The sequence below is a fragment of the Leuresthes tenuis genome, unplaced genomic scaffold (genome assembly GCF_036924035.1).
Source record: "Leuresthes tenuis unplaced genomic scaffold, fLeuTen1.0.hap1 SCAF_2, whole genome shotgun sequence".
In the NCBI taxonomy this organism is placed as follows: domain Eukaryota; kingdom Metazoa; phylum Chordata; class Actinopteri; order Atheriniformes; family Atherinopsidae; genus Leuresthes; species Leuresthes tenuis.
Window position 1 is genome coordinate 20,061,198 of NW_027325356.1, and position 22,996 is coordinate 20,084,193.

General features: G+C 39.6%; 1 protein-coding gene across 1 annotated transcript in view; it reads left to right on the forward strand.

Annotated features, from left to right (window-relative positions):
• zfhx3b (zinc finger homeobox 3b) overlaps positions 1–22,996 on the forward strand; it is a 130,352-nt gene that overhangs the window by 94,415 nt on the left and 12,941 nt on the right. The window contains exons 6-9 of the mRNA XM_072380567.1: positions 9,557–9,664; positions 19,054–19,190; positions 19,695–19,895; positions 22,801–22,924. Coding sequence (XP_072236668.1) covers positions 9,557–9,664; positions 19,054–19,190; positions 19,695–19,895; positions 22,801–22,924 — 570 coding nt within the window. The remainder of the gene's footprint in view (positions 1–9,556; positions 9,665–19,053; positions 19,191–19,694; positions 19,896–22,800; positions 22,925–22,996) is intronic.

The following is a 22,996-nucleotide window of genomic DNA, read 5'->3' on the forward strand; positions in this document are numbered from 1 at the left end:
TTAGAACAGCTGGCCTGTGTTTTAGCCACATCATCAGTTCCCCTTTTTTTCTTCTTTCCTGTCTCGTCTTCTCCCTCTCCTGTGGCTGAGCCAAAGATAACTGAGTAGCAGTGTTTGACTGTAATCACTCCAAGTCTCCTTCTCTGGAGAGCAACACAGCGGGCAGCACAGTTCCACCCCTCTAGGAGCTTTCAGCCCACTTTCTCAGTTTTGTGGCCTGTTCCTGAACAATCAGACAAAGCAAAGTTTGCTTTCATGAATGTAATGCACAAGAACTCCCATTTAAATTGAATAGGCTTATAGTATTTAGACTGATGAAAATAGTCTAGATGTAGGTAGAAAGAGAAACAATCCAAACCACTTGAAGAGGGTGCACTAAACTGAAGAAGTGGAAGGAACAGTTGTTTAATAAACATATTTATTTTTGACATTTTTGAAAATAACAGTAAAAAAGCATACTTATTAGAATCACGTTGACGTAGGCTGGACATAAATGTACCACGAGATTACAGGATAAATATGATGCTTGTGTCAGTGCACCCCAAACCCATCATCTGGCCCAGAGTCTGTTTTGTAATTAAGGCTGTAAGGTGTTTGCATAATCAAATAAATATATAGTGCTGGCAGAATTATGTGATAATAAATTAATACATTACAAGTGAATAAAGAAGCAGCTAATTGCATGAGATGACTCTTTTCATTAGCTTTTGAAAGCAAATTTCATTATATGCATCACAAGCCATACTGCCAGATGAAATCTAGTTTAGAAAGTATGCAAATAAGGCTAAACTACTGAGTTAGAAAAACCATTAGAGTCTTAATTCTAAATCTGAATTGACATCTAGTTTTGCTTTTGTTATGGAGTGTTGATACTCTTTATTTAATCTGTTTTCATTTGAACAAAAGGGCCTGCCAGTAGTTTCAATAGCTTTGAGCCTTTTCAGGGGCATTTAGTATCAGTATTTTTAGAAGATGGAGAAATAATGGCTTTCTAAGTAGTTTCGGTTTGGACTTAACCTCATTAGAATATTTACACATGATATCTGAAAAGTGCATATGAATGCATGAAAGGTTTACAAACTAGCAATCAAGGTAATTTATGATCATTTTTGGCTCACAAAATACAGTACTTATTATTGTTGCTATTTTTTTGCGGCATACTTAATAATATATCTGACACTGATACATTTAGCATTTCAAGCAGAATGTAAACTTGTTTAAATGCATCTTCCATAGCCACACTATGAAGTTGGTTGATTATTTTGTACATAGTTACAGTGGTAAACAACCTGCATATTAGGCATTTAATGGCAGTAATACAGAAAGCAATCACGCTTACTTTGCTGTTCACAGAGAAAATAAACATTTCCTGAATCAAAAGGATCCTCAGACTACAGTTTAGGCTAATAGTGTGGGGTCTCGTACAGACATCTAGTTGTACGTCATTTGTAAAGGCTAAATGCTGATCAGTTAGAGAGGCCTTTCCAAGCTGTGTCCTGAGTGTGTGTTTTTGGGACTGCTCTGCTGCCAGGGAGTCTGATAGCTCTTGAATTATTTATCTATCAGGCTGCTGGACGGTAGTCACGGCGACCTAGGCCCCGTAGTGGTTGTCTGGCGACATCTCCCTTCAACAGCAGCCATTAACAAACAGGGGTAGGGGTGCTAATGAGCGGGGTGCAGTGTGTGCATGGGTCCAGATTTTTGCAACCTTCCAGCTCTTTCTAACACACAGACCCGCCACACTGAATAAAGACGCAGCAAAGATTTACAAAGATCTGAGTGCAGAACTTTTTAATTAGGAAGAAAAAAAGTGAGGTTAGAAAAAGAAAAAGATTGAAAAAGAAAGATAGAAACAACCACCCGTTTTCCTATTAAGGAGAAATGTCAAGCGCAGTGGTGAAGCAATAGTCTGTGTGCATCCCTTTGTTGTCCTCCCTGACATTGAAGGCTAATTTTTCATGGTTATTTGAACTGGAAAATGAAAGAGAGGTTTGTGATTATTTCCTATAAATGACAACACAATCGCATTACGCTTCAGTACAAACACAGAGAGGATATTGCCTTTTCATATTTCATGTGAAAGTAATGGATGGGCTATGCAAAGAGGAACAGAAAGAAAGACAAATGGTGAAAGAAAGCTCGCTATGTTTGATTTGTATTAGAAACCGAATGGATGGAGGTAGGGAGATCTTTTTTTCCAATAAGTGGTTGTACTCTCATGGATGTTTTAAAGTGCCTGTGCAGTATAATCATTGGATTTCTTTACCAATTAGCTATCAGCGACCAGCCAGGTGGTAGTTAGAAGAAAAGTTGCCCCGCATATTCATTTAAGTCTCTGTAAAAATATATATCCATGGTGAGGCACAGTCGCCATCCATAAATGTATAGCTCTATGATGTAATAAATAGAAATAAGTGTAATAAATAAATAAGGTGATACACTACCACACCAACCTCCACCTTTCGTCTCTACTAAACTAAAACATCTGAACTTTGCAGGCCGGTCGACCTTTGAGAGCAACCACACATAAATTCTACCCTATATTTTTCATAAAATTGATTAGCGAAATTGGTATTCATAACCTTGTTGAATTCTGTTTTATCTCTGCGTACGCTTTCATAAACAAACAGACGGTCAAGCTCAAGGCTTTGGATGGAAACAGGGAGGCAGTATGACCATAGAGGAGGATGGCAAACCAGACTACTCTGGAGGGGCATGCTGAGAAATATGTTTGTGTACTTTAAGTTTACACAGATTGAAGAACAGGGTGCAAACCCTCTGCCGGCAGGACTCATGTAAATAGGATTCATGTGGGAGCTATGAGCCGGACTCCTAGCACGCGCAGAGGTAGAGGCTACATACATCCAACCATGGCAACATTGATTTTTCGAGCTAATACCTCCACAGAACAGTCCACAGGCAGATGGAAGCACTACAAAGATATGCAAATGGTACATTCGATAAATCGACAGACAGAGATCTTTTTCAGACAGTTCACTGTACTGGTCTGCAGTGCCTAAAAGGAGAGATAAACAGATAAGTACCTGTTAATGGACACAGACATACACAAGCGTGCGCTCTAAGACAAACACACGAGCACCTGCCTGTTACCTGGGAAAACTAGGATCAATAGAAGAATTTCATGTTAAGCAGAAGTGCTTCAAAATAAAAAAAACATCAAATAAGCACTGGGACGATCCAGCATTAGCTTTTAATATGAAAAAAACTATTTTAATGTGCAACACTGTATTTTCAATTTTCAAGGTTTTCCTCTATCCTGTCTATGATTAAAAAAAAAAGAAGAACAAACTGTGGGTATAGTCATATTCAGTGAACTTATTAGGTAGATATGAAACAAAAGCTGCTGGGTGTATGTCATATATAATAGATGTGGGCTGTCTTGTTAAGCCCAGCAGGCTGTATGTGACTGTGTCTCTGTGGAGAAAGGCTCTGAAGCTTGCTGTACCTGGTAATTAAAGAGAGTTTGTGGCAAAAGCCAAACATCAGGAGAGATGAGCTATGAACAAAAGAGCTGTGACAGTTTCAGGTTATGTGATTTTTGTGTCCCTTTTTGCCAAATGAAAAATCAATACATTTTCCGGGTTATACATATTCAGAGTGTCCACCATGCTTCTGCCCTGATGGAGACGGGCAGGGGACTGTTGGCTGAGAGGGGGGATGGGGGTGGAGGGGGGAGAGTCGCCTGTTCGCCTGTCATAACTGTACCATCGTATTTTCCAACCCACTGGTGAATATTTCAGAGTTGATGTGATTGCCCTTCATGACAGCAGTGATGCTTTTTTGCTTTTTTTCAGAAACCCCTTCAGCCGTCCCCTCACTCCCACCCCAACTCTGTTTGGTTCCTCTGAATAGCCGCAAATAGGTGAAGGCATTGTGGTTTGAGCTTGAGGAAAAAGATGCATGAACAAAAAGAGGTTTATTTAAGAGGAGGCAGCAGTGGAGGACGATAAGCATAAATGCAGGGCGGGGGGTGGGGACAGTGGCAGAGAAGCAGAGAGGCTCTTTGTCCTGGACAATATCCCCCAGGCAGAGTAGATGGGAGAGCATTGCCCAGTGATGCTTTTGCCCCCTATCCAGGCTTTTAGCCCACCGTCCTAGCAGGGAAAAGTACAGCCTGCATCTTCCATTGTGGACCTAATATGTGTTAGTTAGCAGCCATCGTCTTGGGCATTCAAGGAAGTCAGTGTTTTGTGTGTGTGGGTTTGTCAGATGGGGCAGAAGAGTGAGCAGTCCCTGAATGCTCAGTCCCTGTGTAGCCACATTAACCTAGATCCTCCTCTCCTTCATCACTCAAGGAAAACACAAAGAGAAAAGAACTGGAGCAGCACTCACTTTATCCACTTTATTTGTAATGTATCTAAACATGCCATTATCGTGAAAAAGTATTTCTAATTAGTATGATTTCCCATGAGGTAACACATTAGGGAAAATATTTAATACTTTACATGGTACTCAATAGTGGTTTCTAATTTACCAAGTTTCGAGAGCATGGAAAGTTGTGAAATTAGCTGCTGTAAGTGCACTTTTTCAATGAGCATCCTTTAAAATGGCCACATTGACTTTGAAATGCAAGGAGGATCAAATTAAATGTTGCACAGGACCCATGGGCTGGTGTGATGTCGCAGTCACCTCCGGGAGAGTCGTGGAGGAGGGGTTGCTGGTTATAAGGCAGTATGAGCTATCACTGCTGTTTTTGATTAACTTGCTGTTTAAAGTTTTTTTTCTTTTCTTTCTTTTTTTTTCAGTTATTAGCTGTCCTACCTCAGTACCCCTCCTTTGCTCATTGCACCTCCTCCTCCACTACCCCTGTTCCTCTTGCCCTCAGCCCCGATGAAGACACAAAGTATTCATTCACATTTAGATCCTGAGGTCACAGCAGGGCCAGCAGGGAGAGGCCAGAGAGTCCCCCCGTAGACAGGTCAGGAATCTAACATGTAACTCCGACCAGCAACGCTGAGGTAGCTTACTCTTCTTTCCTTTCAAAATGTGAAAGTGTGTGGGAGGGAAGGCGTGAGGGCATGCGTGAGAAAGAAGAGTACAGAGACAAAAATACTTCATTTTGTGTGCATGTTAGGTATGGTGTTTGTTGCATTTTCTGACTTCTTTGCACATTGTTTCTGGGGTTTTTTATTTACCATTTAATTTGTTTGAAATATGATCGCTTGGATTTTTAAATATATTTTCTAAACAAAGTCTGTGTGAATGGATTTTCATCTTCATGCACTTCAATATTAATGTTTTTTCAAGTCTTTTTTTTATTTGAACAAAACTGGTTCTATTTTAATTCAGCATTCTGTTACTGTTGTGCGTTGGCCATTATTGTTTCTGCTAACACCATACTGTGGTTTATTGGATGTTCATAAGCAATGGGCTATCTCGTCTCTGGCCAGGTTGTGGGCATGTTTTGCTCAATTGTGGTTTTATGAGGTGTAGCTTGTCAGGACGTAAGGAGAGAGCTACTGTGAGCATGTGTGTTGGAAAGGGGGGGTTGACAAGAACTGGGAGTTTTTTTCCTGTGTTGTGTTTTTAAAGGGGGGGGGGTCTTGTGTATGGGGTGCAGAGGTGCTGATATGAGGAGCGGACAATGCATGAAAGCCCTCAGCATGGGTCCCGTGTCTCATTGTCCCATGGTACCCTCCTGTCACTTTCATTTTGCGCCCTCTGGTCCAGAGTCAGGCCAACTTTGATATAAGGAAGGGGTGCAAAGGATGATGGGGGAGGAAGAGGGGGATGTTTAAAAGAAGAAGTAGGGGAGAAAGATGGAGTCTGTGAAGTGTGAAATAAGATTGCTTTTTATCCGACAGCGCAGCGCTAAAGAAAAGGAAGCTGTCCGGTGCAGGATAAAGCAGGGGGAGCACACCTCTCTGATTTACAGTGTGGCCCTGTGACACCTGGTTAAAAATGATAACAACAGCCTCAATAATGATAATGAGAGTAATGAGAGCTTAGACACAGAGCTCTTCACAAGAGCCCAGAGAGAAGCAGAGCTCAACCTTTGCTCCCAGAACTCAAGAGCCATGGAGAGGGAAAAACTCAGCTCAGCCCCCGCGATGGTTCTCCGGGACACACGAAAGGCAAGCCTGAGAGCGGTGTATTTGACTCAGACAGTGTGTATGCAACAAAAAGAGCAGACTGTAAAAGGAATACAGGAGCCGTTCTCAGGTACCTCTGGAATACTGCATTTTAAGAAAGGCAGTTACCATCATAGCAGTATATTCAGCCGAGGCTGAGGACGGAGGAGGAGCCTGACCCAGTGAAAGATATCTTAGAGTGACTATTATTACTTGCTCCTGCTCTTCTCTACAGTCTGGGAAGGAATACTGGAAAGTGCAGTGGTTACCATCAATTATTTATTAGGCCGTTTGTGCTTGTCAGTCTGATTAGCATTAGTGTAATCACTGCTCTTCAGGGGAAAGGAAGACTGCTCTCTCTCATCTGAAGGTAATCTTGCCATTTTCAGTATCTCATCTTCACCGGACGGCTCTTGCATAGCATCTGCTTTTGTCATCTCCACATATTTCTTTCCTTTTCCCCTTCCCCGTGTGGTTCTGTCTGATGCTGCTCAGCCCCTTCCCCCCGCACTTCATTAATGTCTGTGAGCAAGTTGGTCTCTCCCAGCTTGTATAGAGTGACACCTATGGGTCTGATTAAGCCTTTGCACTGACTGGCAAAACTCACAAGGGGAAGACCGCTAAGCGCCTCGATGTTGTACGAGTGTGTGCGTGTCTGTCTGGATGATCTGAAACAGGGAGCCCGTGAACTGTCCCCACTGAGTGACTGGCAGAGGAGAGCTGATATTTATACGCTCAGAACAGATGAGTTTAATCTCTGAGTCGGCAATGGGCTTATTCAGCTTGCATGATTAGATTAATGGAACTGTTTCATATCATTGTATTAGGATGGTTAATGAAGACAATTAATTAGAAGACAACCTTCAGGCTATTGTCCTTTACATCTTTCAGATTTAGGTTAGAAATGGCCTGCTGCCATTGCTTTGAGTGTTTCTCCTAATCTATTTTCAGAGTTAATCTACGGCTACAGTTTTAGTGTCTCTTCCATTTGCATCCTACTCTTAGGCCACTCATGACCTTTCATTAATTATAGTCAGCCTAGCTTTAATCATTCTGTAATGCAGTTGTAGATGAGACGAGAAATGGGCAAATTTGCCACTTAAAGATGTAACAGTGCTCCTGGAATTATATGTCTGCTTTTCTCCATAAATTATGCATGGAGCTCTGTGTTGTGTGTGCTAAAAGTGTCATACATGTTGAATAGTAATGTTGTCTATACATCTTGATGAAGATGTGTACACAACACAAGGAAAAAAATATCAGTGCACACATGTGCATGTGAAGTGTGTGTTTGCCGGATCTTGGGGGTGGGAACAAGGAAGCTGAATAGCTTCAGAATGTTGGCTGCCTATCACAGTTTTTTAAGCGCAAAGTGTGTATTAATGTGTAGGTGGGGAATTAGTCTCACTGCATGTGTCACATTGCTAAGAATTGACACCTTGGCCTGATTTTAAAGGTGAAAAAATTTTTACCTGCGGATTATTTTGTAATCTGAGCACCTATACAGCTGTAAAGAATCTTAATCCTCACACAGTTGCGGAGATTTATGCAAGCAGGAGTTAGATGGATTTTGAGACTCCGCAGCTGCTCTCTGGTTTTCTGGGAATGTTTAGGATCCGCCTCACCAGCCTGGGATGGGCTGCGCTGGATGAAATTCATAGGTTGCCTTGGAAACATAATAGAAACATGGTTAGAAATAAAAGAATAAAATATGTTCACGCGCAGGCTCTAAGGAAACACTAAAATACACTTTTCTCAAACAGTCAGTCATCTCCCTTAAATATTTTTATTTAAACACAGGATCATCGGAATGGCTTTTAGCAATAATGTGTAACAACAAAAATCCATGAAACTATCACTCAGCTCAGACAGCTGTTTCCTACTGCAGCTGTATCTGCGAGCAGTAAATGAAGGGTATTGCCTGACTTTAACAAAAATAGCCTTTTTGTCCATAGGCATGTAGTTGTGTGTACAACATCATCCTAAACTTCAATCAACTGTAACCTAAAAAAAGGATCATTTAAACATGCGAAAAAAATAGCTTAAATTTGTTTTCTGGGTTTTTTTTCGAGGAAATTATATGAAATGATTAAACAATACTGAATGTATTTTTCATTTATAAAAAATAGAAATAAAAAAAACTTGTATGACTAAGGTTTTCATCTATTCATTCATTAAAAAATAAAGGTGCTTCTGAAGATTTTGAATCACAACATGACAATGTCGAAATACCTCAGATGTATGATTTTTACCGTATATATGTGTTAATTACGCTTACTTGAGCTAGAAAATATGATAGATGTTAACATATCCAGTATTTCACAACTGAAGGGATAAACAGTGTGTGATGAGGGATAATGTAACATCATAAAAGTGGTTTTGGCTCTGGCTAGTCATGTGGCAAGCTAAGATTGGATGTGTGATGACTGCAGGGCTGAATACTTGAACAGGATATTTCAGTAGCTGTTGTAGTTTTGTCAATATATCAATAGCTCATAGAGTAGAGACCAAAGCATGAAAGCATTTTCAAAAGAGCATTTAAGTACATTTGCTGAGAATTAGCTGACTTGTGTAATAACTGATAGAGCCTATTGACTGCGGCCTAGTTTACTGTTGTCAAATCAATGCTATTGCATGCAAGTCCCTCTACTTTTAAACAAACTTAACTGGCAAAGAGGATGTTCAGGGGGCACTAGAGGGATATAAACAAGATTGATGCTCTTTTTATTATCTGTTTTTGCTATCTTTTCCTCTGTGTGTTACTTACAAATGGCGTTATTGGATATCCATTGTTTGGACTTCGATGCTCCTAAATGGCCTGATATATCGAGCTGAGGCTTTTAAGGTGGTTACAGGGGATTTCTGCCTGTGACTTGGCATAAAAATAAAATGAATTGTGGCTCTGAAAGTTTTAAATATTCATGACTTTTTTATTTTTTTGCCATCGTAGGATAGCAGAAGTGAAATAGGGTTTGTATTGGTAAGTAATCTAGCAGTTTGCGTCAAGGGACAGTAAAGTGTGTGTGTCTATGTGTTGTGTGAGTGATAGAATAGGGTCTGATATAAGGTCTTTCACTTGAAGGATGCTGCTCACACAATTATTTTTCCATCTGCCCACTTCAGGCCACATCTGCGCTTTTCTTCCCCCGCAGGTTTATGTCCATATTAAGCAGAAAAATAATAACAATAATAAGAAAAAAATATATTTCTCCCCTATTCCCTCATATTTCAACTCTGATTTTTATCATTTAAGTCAGAATTGATTTTACAGCGATGATCGGACAGCACAGGACAGAAAGCAGAAAGCAGATTCTGCCCTCTTTGTCTGCTAGCCTTGCAACTGTGTGTCAGCAAATGTAATTGTTGCAAGCTCCTATAGAAAAAAATGCTACCGTCCCTTTAAGTGCTTCCACCAATTCTGATGGCATGGTGATTTACATATCCCGTTCTCCCTCCCCCTTCAGGAGAGCTGAGCGAGGATGTGGAGGCTGCCAGTGAGACCACCACAGACCAGGAGGACCAAACCAAAGACAGAGAAAGTGGGGGGGAGAAGGAGCTCACCAAAGGGACAGGTAAGGCCAATATTTACACACATATTTAGGGGATGCTGTTCACAGGACTTCTATGGCGATGCAGCTGAATGGTGCTGAACAACAGGCCTTTTGTCCGATTAAATTAAACATATTCTAACAAAATAAATTTGAAGTATTGAAGACACTCTATTAAAACTCCCTGATCTAGTTTTTAAATACTACACTTTCATCCTGCTTGTTTCCATGTATTAAACCTTACCAAGTGCAATGCACTCAGGATAAACTGTCAATTTATGTAATATGTTCAGGTGACATGTGACCCGTGTTTTGTTTTTACTCAGTAGGTGAGCAGGGCCTCTATGTGCAATTCCAAATTTGCCCAGTGCACACACATCTGTTTGCATCACCTTCTTCTCAACTTTGCAATGGTGCACACACAGAGGGACACAGAGAACACTCTTGTGTTGAATTTGATCAGATCAGGATGGGTGTCTCTGTGTTCCTCTCTAATGAAAGGTATAGGTAGTGACTCCTGAGGGTTGGGCTCAGTGTTGGGGAGGAGCTTTAGGCCTTAATCTCTGATCAAGCAGGCTGCTTTTCTTTTCTGTTTTTTTTTTAATTGCATTTGGAACATTTTAGGAAACTGTTTAGGTTTTAACGCTCCAATTTATTTACATTTTTACTGTTTTCTTTTTTTTCAGTGAGGTTATAGCTTCATTTTACATGAAATGTGCAGATGTTATTTCTTTGATCGGTTGGACTAATAATGTTAATGATTACATGAGCATAGTGAGCATGATTTATGGTTTGAACCTTATGTGGATGTCTGAGTTTGAGTGCAGATGGGGGCTGTCTGGAAGGCTCTATAACAGATAAAGATGATAACACTGATAGCTGAAGTACACAGCCAGTTGAGGCTCCTTAAGTAATTGTGATTCCATTGTTGATAGTACTTTAACTAGAGGAACTAATTAAGCAAGAGTAGTTTTTGTAATTGTATTAAACCATTAAGACCTGAGGCGCCTTCTAAATATAGGAACTACCACACCCACAAAATGGATCAGGTCTTCATGCTCCGAAAGCACATCTATAAGTACGTTGATAAAATGCATGGAGCAAGTTGTAAAAACAAGACTTTTCTACGGATTGACAGAGGTTTGAAAACAAATACAACTTTAAATGAGAAACAAGTTTAGTTTAAAACTGGATGTTGCCCCACAAACTGTGTGTGCATCACTGCATCTGATCATATTTGTAATGCATTGTTTGCTGATTGTGTTCAGATTTTCTGAGCAGTGTAAATGAAACATAGTTTCATTTCTCTTTTTCATGCACCATTTACTCTGTACGCCAGTACAACGCTGGCAGTTAAGACATCTGTTATTGAATATAAGAGATTTTTGATAATGATGACAGTGAACAGTTACAGGCCTGGATATATGCTTTTCACTTGTCTAACTTCTTGTGTTCCTGCAGGATGTTTTGATTCACACTAGTCAGGTTAAAAGCTGGAAAACAATTCAGACCTTTTGCATACCTAAGTTTTTATAAAGTACAGCAGAAAAAAAAAAAAAAACTTCATCACAGTGTTTGAAGCCCAGCTTTTGTGAAATGTCTTTGATATTCGAACTTCTATTTTAAATGAGGCTGAGTTGTTTGTGCTCTTTGAAAGGACGACACTTCTCTTTGATGGAAGAAATAATGATATGCATGCCTGACTGAGTATGGCTAAAAGTATGTTTTAGCACATCAAAATAAAGCACTTTAAAAAGCATTAAAATGAGCTGGCCGATTAATAATTCACTCATACCTGTGGTGCACAGGAAGACGACTCCTCGCATTAGGATTCCTCCTTTTTGAAAGGCATGCAATTTGATACAAGCATATTCAGTTCCTTTCCTCCCCTCTGTCAGTCGCTAATCACCAAATAAGTGTGTTTCTGTGTTTTCACAAAGGAAATATGTGCTTGCATATGAAAAATTTACAGCTTCCCAGCAGCTTATTAGAAACGCTTAGTTAAAAATAGCATTGCATTAGGGAACCAAGTCTGAGGTTCTGTTTGATGTCAGTGCAAAGGTGGGTGGGTAGGATGGCATGGGGGGGGGATTCAAGGCTCTGTTGTCAGCAAAAGGTAGACAGCTGTAGTTTAATGGAATGGTCTTTGTGGGCTTCAAACTTTCTTTGACTAATGAATGCAATGCCCATTCAGTCCTAGTGTGGAAAGCCTGTCTTGTTGGGTAAATGTTAGGAAGACCTCACAATGCATTTAGTAAACAGAGGAGCACTTGTTTTAGTTGGTGAGAGTCTGGAAATTTAGCGCAGTAAGTACAGAGATGCTGTGTGTTTGTTAAAATATGGCGTATGAGAATCTTGGCCAACCTGTTATTTCTGAGAAAGGTGCTCAGCCTCCCACTGGCTGAGGCTTTGCAGTTTCCAAAGTCCATCATTAGAACTACTGAAGTACTTCTCATCGTTGTCATTTAGCTGTTGGAACAGAGTGCAACATTGTTCCTTTACAAATGACAGTCACTGTCAGATAGACAGCATTAGTGAACAGAAAAAAAAGGCTTCCTTTCTTTTTTAAAGGCACTGTCAATCTTGTTTTCTCTTTCTTGTTTCACAGCTCCTCAGTATTCATTAAAATCATTTAGAGGTACATCAGAGACTGTTATAAAATGCATATGTATTTGGCTTGTCATCTCTTGAAAGACACCTTTGTTATTGTCTTGTCATTTTTATTTACCTCAGCGATAATACATAGATGTGCATGTAAAGGCATACAAACGTATGTAAATGTCATGCGCCAGAAAACACTGCCCACAATAGGAGGTGCAACTTTTTTGATTATACATTATATTATCATTAAGTATATTCTGTGCTCAAGCAGAGGAACGCAATTTAAATGTGAGTAATTATAATTGGAATTCTTTACCATCAGTGTATTTGGTCATTGATGTTCGTGTGTGAACTAAATTATCTGTCACGATTAGTGATTCAAAGGGTCATTTTTAATACTAGGTATGAAATATGTATTAATGGATAGGCACAAGCCCCTTTCCTCTTTCCTTACCCAGTACCCAGTAGAGACCCAGCTGGTTAAAGGGAAGAGGAGCAGTATATATAGGTTCAGTATACAGGATCCTCACCTTCATTAAATCAGTTGGTGTTTTTATGCAGCAGTTGAATGTATGGGAATACAGCAGGGAGTGACATGGGCATGAAGGGAGTGTAGGTTAGAGAAAAAGGTGAAGGGAGCCCAAGTGATGGAGGAACAAAAACGGGAAATATAGATACACCTGCAGACTTGGACAGAGTGTGGTTTTATATTTTTAACAAAAATCTATGGCAAAGGTTGTACTGAAAGCTATAGTTAGGTTGTGAGGTGGCATTGAGAATAGGAAGAAAAAAATGTATTGTCTTTGTTCTGGGGTTTGCTGGAAAATGATAAATAATTATTTTGTGAGATGGAGGAAGCAGGGTTTTGAAAAATTATATTTCAGTCCGGGTCATCCACATCATGAGACCCATAGTACCACAGAGACCAGACACACTTATATGCAGGTCAAGTAAAGGTGAACAGGAAACACAGAATTAATATATATGCAGTATTTCAATATTATATATATATATATATATATATATATATATATATACATGCGTGTGTTTATTGTAGTTTCGCACATCTGTACTTAACAGCTACATTAATTATTTTTTTCTACCTTCCCAAATTCAGAGTCTGCCTGTTACCATTGTTAGGCTGAGTGTGTAGGTGTATTGTGACATAGTTTTGTTGAGCACCAATTAAAAGTGACATGCAGGTTCAAATTTAGCATTCAATTAGCCGTGCCACACAGTATTTACAGGAGCATAACTGTTACTTTCAAAACATTCAAAAAACACATTGTAGACTGTAAAGCGTTTGTTGTTGGGATAGTAGATAGTGAGATTGTTATAACTGCACTCTTCCAGTGAGATGTTTGTTATATAAGCTTTTTTACTTGACTGTACCTGAACACACATGTAAGACTTCGACTTCCTCTTTTTCCTATATTGCATTCGCTGCAGGTTTTTCACAAAGAATAAAAATACTGTTAAAATCAAACCTAAGAAACAGTCTTAATAAAGACTGAGCGACCACAGTAGATATGCCTGCTAAAAAGACGTGTGTTTGTGTTGAGCTGGTGTCACGAGCACATGTGCACATTCATCTGTTCTGTAGGTAAAAGAAGCAGATGTGTTTTACACTGTGGCTGCTGAATGCAATCTGTATAATGAACCAGATGATTAGCATCCCCTAGATGCAGGATTGTGGCATTGCAGTCTGCTCATTTTTTTTTATATGGTTAGTGTTTTGCAGTTGCCCTTTCAGAGACGCACATTCAAATTATTGCGAGTTATTCTCTAAGCAATGATGCATATATGCAGATTTAATTTTTGCTCCGTTTGAAAGTTGAAATTGCATGCCCATGCTGTAATTAGATTATTCAAGTTTATGTTATTGTTTCTTTAAACTGCGTGCCATTCAGAGCAGTGATTTGTTGTTGCTTTTAAGCGGTGAAAATGTTTACATATTCATGTCACGTCCTGAGAGGGTTTGTCATTTCTCAAATTATAATTCCTTTTGTCTTTGAAGATAATAGGCCATAAATTGTCCTTGTTTGTGAGGCACCTCCCTGAAAGCCTGGTGTTTATGAGTTTTACCACAGGGTTTTTAACAGCCAAGCGCTGTAGCTGTGTCCTGCAAAGGTGAATAACTTGTCATCCTGTTGTTCACTGCCGCCTGTGGATTAATAACAACTGTGCTAACAAATATCTTTGCTTCATTTAGGCTGCCTAACTCACCATTTCCAATCCCTAATACATTATAGAGTTTGCTGTTTTGTTCTATAAAAGAAGATTCGGTCTTGTTATATTTGTATTTTCTGTCTCAGGTTCTCAGTTTAAAATCTCTGTGTTCTTTCTTTTTATAAATGCAGAATAATTACCTCAGAAATGTGAGATAAAATGGAGTACACGCCGCTATTGCTCTGGGCTCTGACACAGGCTGTAGATTAAAAAACCTGGATAGAAATGGAATAAAAAAAGACGATATTCAGGTATTGTTTGCATAGCACAGAAAGAAAATGACTTGTAGCGCTGGGGGAAATGAATCATCTCCATATTAATGGCCAGTTTGCCATGGGAGTAGAAGTAAGGATTTTCTACAGTGGAAAAAGAAGAAGGGTGGAAGGTCCCAGCAGTGTGAAGGTGAAAGGTTTTGGGGAATTTGGGATCAGTGAGCACACTTTTTAGAGAAAGTAACACGGGAGAATTTTACAACACAAGGGGCTTACAGAGCTGAAGTTTAACATGACTGTCAGACAGAGTAAGTTCTGGGCAAGGTGACAGTAAAGTTTTTAAGCTTTACTGACATGGACAGAATGAATACTAAGTTATGATTTTTGCAACTGAGGCCTGAAGCTGCCATGGCACAACAGGAACTGTTGTAATGACGCGGGAGAGACTCTGGCGATGATGAACACCTCATCTTAGTAAAAAGGAGGGGAATTCCCCTTCAAAACACCAGCAATCCCTTTCCATCTTCCATATACTTGCATACTGTTAACTCTCCAGAAAATTCCAGAATATGGATAACCTCTCCAAATGTAGATTAAGGGCAGATGTGATTTTGCACTCCTGGAAGATTTCAATGGTAGATGACCTCTTGTGGTTAATCCAGTCTGTGCTGTGTCAATCACTCTGTCCAGCAGCCATCTTTTTTCCCCTTGAAAGCACAGCAAGACTGCAAGGATTGCTCCAGAGACCAGAGCAGTACACTCACAGTCCCTTTGCTGCTTGAATAATACAGTGCAGCTATGAGACAGAGACAAGGTGCCAAAGTCCAATTCACTTACGGGACTCGGCGGCAGAAAAGCCTATGGTTTACGGAAAAGGGGCATGAATAAATAATCACCTAATTGACTCGTAGGTTTTTTTTTCTGCACTCTTGCTCTGGCTTTTGTGCTTTCACACAAAACCTAGCCCTGTGTATCTGTCAGAAGATGTTTGGTGAGGATGGGGCTCTGTGCCTAATGACCAGCAAAAGGGGTTAAGATAACGGACAGGCTCCTGAAAAGACATCAAGGTCCCTGCTAGAGGGTGGACCCCACAGTCGTCTTTTTTTGAGGCCACCATGATTCAGCCAACCACTAAGGTTTAATGCATAAACATACGGACGTTTTATGCAATTGTGAAGCTTTTTAAAGCCCTTAAAAGTCACACTAAATCATTCAGTGCAATTTGATGAAACTGCAACTTCAGTAAGTCTTTGCAGTGACTGCAGTATTATATATCCCCCACCCCACAAAAAACTGCAGGATTTCTTCCTATTCTTTAAAAAAAATAAAAAATTGTTGCTACTTTTAGAGATTTTTTTTTTACATGATTCTATTCTTCTACATAAAGCTTATGCCAGGGTTCCTTACTGCATTGAAGCTTGAATGGCATTCCTCGATTGTAAGTCACTTTGGATAAAAGAGTCTGCTAAATGACCAAAATGTAAGTATAGATGTATTTTATCTCTGTATCTAAGTAAAAAAGTGCACCTAATCTCTAATGTTGTCAGCTGTTGACATTCAAAACGTATCCCACTAGGGACAGTTTTTTTTTCTGTTCATTTTTGACAGTACATTGTTTCTGTGATAGTACCATCAGAGCACAATGTTTCGGTCATTGGTTCTGAACATCTCTTCCTATTGTTTGTTCACATGTGCGCATCCATGCTTGTACATAAAGAACTTTGAAAACAAAAAACCTAAAACTCCTTTTATCTCTATTTCATTCCTAGCTTTTCCGTGTTTCTGTCATTTTTTCATCACCCTTGACAGGAAAAAAAATAGGATATAGTAGTTAGATGTTAGTCATGGTGTCGGTGATGGTGTTGGGGTGTACTTTTCCTAACAGAACGCGATTGATCAGATTTATGGAGTCCTAATTGGCCGTGACGAGACAGACTGCGCCAGAGTAAGCTTCCACAGCTCTCCATCTGTCCTCACCTCACACACTTTCTCTCTCACCCACACTTAAACATAAAGCACCTGAACTAGACAACAGGTTTGGGGCCCTTTTACAGAGGCTTTCCAGCGCTTTAGCATAAACAGGCACTTGTTCCACCTCTTTGGCACTAATTGAGCAGCTGTGGAAGTATAATCGTTTCGTTTATTCTCTTAATCATGAGGCTGAGAGAATGCTTGATACTTACAGTAATCCAGCGCAGAAAGTAAGCTTTCTGCGCTGCATTTGCATGCTTTATAGCTCAGAGTTTACTGCTCTTTTTCCACAGTTAACGTCTTCCCCGGTTACAGAAGTAATCCCTAAAAATGCATTTACACATATTAATGATTTATTAGAGGGCATATTTGTTTCTTTTTCATTCCTTGTACCATTGCCAAGAGAGAAGTTATCCTTCTTTACCTTGTTGGTGTTGATGTTAATTATAGTCAAGAAGCTGCCTATTGAAATAATGAGCTGCTGAAGGAGAGAGGGAAACACCAGGTGCTGAGATGATGTTTCTTAACTATGATAAGCCATGTCGTGGGAAAGGGAATTCAGACTCAGAAACTCAGAAACAGGGCCTAATTTTTTAAGCGTTAAAGTGACCACAGATGATTGCTCTTGTTTTCCTCAAGAGATGAGTTCAGAGTTCATGGGGAAGTAAGAGAGGATTGAAGTGGAGTAGGAGGACGAATTGGCGAGGACAGTGCCATGACTGAGAGGTTAATTTCAGGGAATGGGAGGTTCCTTTTGTTTAACATTCCCTTTGTTTATTGGTGGATGTGTTTAATAGGATTGACTGTGACTGGACCCTAATAGGGTCTCCCAGGCTGATCCCGGTGTCTCTGGGAGATCTTGCAGGCTGCTCTGTCCAAAGCCAGGTCCCCCACTGGGTAATCGGCTCAACTGCCCTCGCCCTGATTGAAGCCGACATTTTAATGTCTGGAGCAGGACCGTGGTCAACCCTGTTTAACCTGACCCCCTACCATACCATGCCTCCTCTACCAGTGCCCTCTGTTCTCAATTTGCCCCACCAGTACTGTACAAATCAGGCCAAATTTAACTCTTTATGGGCTTGTTAGGGTTTTGCGAGACACCTCCTTAAGTTTCACAGCGAGTTCTTTTCACTGGTGACAAAGAGTGGTCTTACTGCAGCTCCCCCATACATGCTCTATGTGGATTTAGCTCCTCTGTGACAACATGCTAATCTGCTTGACTACTGTTATGCTTCTTTGTATGTCACCTGTACCTTGTCTTTTCCTTTATGAAATGGAGTAGTTTTAAAGTGGCTTGCAGGGGCACTTATGTGAGGCCTTGCTCAGTAGACACAGAAAGAAAGAGTTGTGTTATTTTCTAGATATCAGTGTTGTTTGCATTAAAATAATTAACCAGCAAAATGGTGTGTGAGCCAGGAAAACACTTTAAGTGTCTTTGCTTAAATGGCACTCACTCACCTGACTGCTCTTTTTTTTTAATACATTACATAGCATTCACGTTCTGACTGAAACAAAGAATCAAAAATATTTCCAAGTTTTAGCTACATCTTGACAAAGACATTTTGGTACTTAAAATACTGTGTGATGACCTCTTAATGCGATTTTTCTTAAGCAGAACTCTGACTTCTGGTTAATTGTCAAAAACATCAGAATTTTACCTTCTCCGTCAACACTTGGGATCTCACTGTGACACGGACAAAATAAGGTTTACTGCAAAAACATTGTTGATAACTTTCTGGTGAAAACCTTTTGTCCCTTACAGTGCTAGTATTAGTACATCAGGTTCATTTGAAAAATACCCTGTAGAATGTACATGCATTTGAAAATGTTTTGCAAGAATTGACTTTAGAGTATGACAGATTAACATATATATAAACTCAAATCTAATCACAGAAAATAATATTGAAGTAGACTGAGGCTGATGTGGATCTCCCTTAACTGCATATAAAGCATTGTTTGTATACCCTGTCTTTAGTGAAGAAACTCATTTGAACTGAAAATATGTGATGATGAGAAATATAAATTTGCACCTTGTGGCAGACCAGTATTTCTGTAAGCTGTTTATGGTGTTGTCTGACATCGAGACAGGCAAACACAGCAACAAAACTACTCATCAGAGTGCTGTGGTTACATGTCCCTCAGCAGCATGGAAGAACGAGTGAAAAGTCTGTGTATGTTTGGGTTTTTTATGCAGGCACAGGGTGGATAACAACACTTTCACTGCGTAATTCACATTAAATGCACTTATATCACATTTAAGGAAGACATTCCAAAGCCCTTTATCCACAATGTTATTGATTGACCTGCTCCCAGCTCGTCAAGCCCCAACCTCGTCTTAACATGTCTGCACTCTTTTCTCCATCCTTCCATGTTTGTGTGTGTATGTATCAATGTATTCAGCTTTGTCCGGCCACTCGGAACAGCACCAGTCGGATTCACCTATTCCTTCCAAAAGGCCCTCTTCGCGCACAGAGACCTCAGAGAGCCCGCTCTCCTCGAAGCGTCCCAGGCCAGCTGAAAAGAGGGCTGGGGAGCAGGTGAGTTTTATTCACCACAGAATTTTGTGAACATCGATGCCCTCTGATGTTCATTAAAACCTTGCTTTTCTTTGAATTAGGGGGTTCTTGCTAAAAGTTTTTCCATCATCAATTATCCAGCACTCATTATAAGTCTTAAACTTACTCATCAGTTCAATATAAATATTCAGTAATTTAGTTAGTTATCTCACATTATGCATATTTTCTTTTCAAATCTACTCAAAATTATTTAAGCTTTTCTGCTCTGGTAGCAGTGCTAATTGTGTATAAGGTGGAAAATCAATATAGCATTTGACAGATGAGAGCACTTTGAAGTGGTTGCCAGGACTCAGTGGTACTCAGTATTACACAGGTCTGTGATCAGAGAGATCTGCTTCTTGAGAGGGGGGCCCCACTTAGTCTACTGATGTACATGTTCTCTTTAAGCAAGCCCACCATGCTCAGTGCACCTATTTCAACCAGCTGACCCTGAATTTCTCTGGTCCTGTGTCTGCCAACCCTCAGGTGTACCAGTGCCCCTACTGCAAGTTCACTAACACGGACCTGAATCGCTTGAGAATGCACGTGATGACGCAGCACTCTGTTCAGCCCATGCTACGCTGCCCTCTGTGCCAGGACATGCTCAACAACAAGATCCACCTGCAGTTCCACCTCACACACCTTCACAGTGTGGCGCCTGACTGTGTCGACAAGCTCATTGCCACAGTAAGTCATATATTATTGTCTATTATACACAAATTTGAATCGGAAACAGTGCTATGGAAGTCTTGAGCTAAAGCTACTTATTAAGATATTTTCTTCAAAAAAGCTATACTTTTAAGTGTTCTTAAGCAACAGTTTTTTGTCTGTGCACATTGGCTGTTTTATCACATTGCGATTGGTGAAAGGGGGGTGGCTGGAGTTGTTTTGCAGGGCACTGCATTGTTATTTCTTTATGTAATTATTGTTGTTTATTCTATTTAGTTTTTTGCCATCTGATTGAATAGAGCAACAGTATAGAATGCATTGATAAGCCAGTAAATGGAAAAGTAATTTATAACTATAATGCTAAATCTGCAAGACATAGATATAATCAATACCATAAATAGCATCAATCCAAGTTTTGATTCCAGTTTCTCATAGTCCACTGTCCTATAAAGATAGCTCCATAGTTATTTATGTTTTGTATTGGAGGCAAGAAAACCCCAGCTAACCAATACTCTGGTATCAGCCCCGCGTTGCTACTTAAGCACATTATGGCCAATCATATTGCAGGCTTTGGGTCAGGTCAAGGACCAGTGTGAGCATTCAGCAATGTCAAGAGGAAGAGTACCTTACTCCTAATGAATCCCTCTGTCTGCAGTAGCTGCCTGCCTGTGAGAACAATTGTTACTCCTGCATTCAACGCTCTAAAATGCCAACATTCACCCCTTGTATAAAACACAAAGAATGATGTGAAATGGCTGCAGGCTTCATGGAAATGATTAGACCTTAGATCCACATTTCCTTTGTCTTTTTCATTGTCTTCATGCGCTCATCAGCAGAGTGCGCTTTAAATATCTCTTTTAATTAGTGTCATTTTGGGAAGTGAACTCACAATTTTTTTTTTTTATTATTATTTTTTTGGGAGGGTGTAGCTGAGGATGCGTAGGCATAAATATTGTGTCTATAATCACCTGTATGCCAGTCAAAACAAAGCCTTTTATGATGATTGCTACAATGATAATTGTGACACATATCAACCAGAAGTTAATGGACAGTTACAACACTTAATTAAATTAATTGAATTGAATTTCCTTTAAAAGGAATTAAGATGTTTGTATCCAATGCCACTCAATAAAATCTTACAAAAACACATGCAGAAAGCAACATTTATAAATACTGACATGTGCAGCAGTGCTAATAAAGGAAATAAGATGCTATATTTGTGGTGTTTGTAGCTAGAGTCATCAATGACTCTTGAGCTAGATTTATATCTGCTGCAGTGCACTGGTGCAACTTCTTCTACCAAGAGAGAAATCCTTTTGCTTCCTTTAATGCCCATCAAGGACGAATAAAATTTTATTTTCCCCTCTTTCTTGTAAATCATTGAGCAAATCTTTGTTCTGTTCTATCCTGCGGGGCTAAATAGCTTGCTGGACAATCACAGAATAAAACATTGCTCTTCCCCCTGCCTAACCATCTTCATCCGCCATCTAGAAAGTAAATGGCAAGCACATTAGTATGGGAGATGGCAATATTTATTTCTTTTATAGAGGTAGTAATGTACTGAACCACTACAAGAGGAGATAGAACAGAGGTAATATAACACACATTAAAGCCAGCACCTTTTTACAACTGAATGCAGATGGAAAGGTACTTTATCCTTTCCGCATGTCTACAGAGACAATCCTAATTAATTCTGAAATAGGTGACTTTTATTCCATGCCGAATGTGCATAATGATGCATTCACTCTCCCACCGTCTATCCCTTCATCCACCTGTCATCTCTGCACTCCCATCTTTCTTTTCCTTTCCACCTCATGTCCGTCTCATAAACATTGCATACTGCGTACTGTGTAGCAGAGGGTGTAAATATATTATATATAAACTCTTACCGCCCTCCTTCCCTCATTCCATGTCTCATTTTCTGTCTGAGTAAGATAGGGGTAATGAAAATAATTGTGCTTCATTAATTCTGAGTCTGCCTGGATGATAGCCATTTTGAACCATGTTTGCCAATTAGGCAGTCTGAATTAAAAGTGACCTTGGGATACTCTGCTCTTTCCTCTAATCGCCTAATGAAGCAATTGGTCAGAAATAGTCCAGTTTGGAATGTAAATTATTTTCTTGTTTTGGGGTATTATTATATATAGTTTCCAAACTGGCTGCGTTTATTTTTATTTGAAAAACAAAGAGAGAAATAGCTTGATCTTTGTCACCTGTTGTCACCTGCTTCTAGTTAACCTTGAAGTATTTCTTGCTATAGGGTGATTCTTTATTTGGATCCGGTTTATAGGCTACATGACATACTTCAATACTTTCAGCGACTGCGCCCAGTGATTATTGAAGGAGCAGTTAGAAAGCATGTGGAACATTTGGTAGTTAACCAAAGTATGAAACCTACAGATTTGACTTTCTCACTTTTGGTTTATTTTTTTAAACTACATTTTTTAACCGTGTTATGAGCAATTTTGATTCATTGAGATGTTTTGGGTCTGAAAAGAGGCAACCAAGGAGAGAAATGAGCGAGCTGGTAAGGAGTAACTGGAATAAACAGATGTTGCTAAGGTTGCTGTTGTTCCAACTATCCCAATAAGGACATTAATGAAAGGAAGGCATTTCCTCACAAATTAGAAATCTAAATGTTGTCACAAACAATTACATGGTCTTGTTTAACTCATTTTATTAGGGAGTATAAAACTAATTTACCAATTCATCTTAAACTGAATCTTTTCACATTTAACTGGCATTTACAGCTGCATCATTCGAGAAGTTGCAAGCTGAGTTTGACTTGACGGCACTGTATGAAAATGTTATTTTCTGCAACCTCAAATTGCATTTGATTAATTAATCATTTAAATTATAAACATACATTGCCTCACAGTGAGGTTATTAACACTTGGATGTCTTTGTCCTATTTTTTCCACAGGTGACAGCTACTGAGGTATTACCAGCAAGTATGTTCATACCTGTGCCTAGTCCAGACAGAGAGTCCCAGAGCACCCCGCATGCTACGGCCAACTCTAGCTCTGAAGATTCAAAGAAACAAGCTGGTTGGTATTTGAGTGTCAGAAATTTCATTTTTATTCCACATTACAGTTTTCACAATAGTTTCACTATGGTGT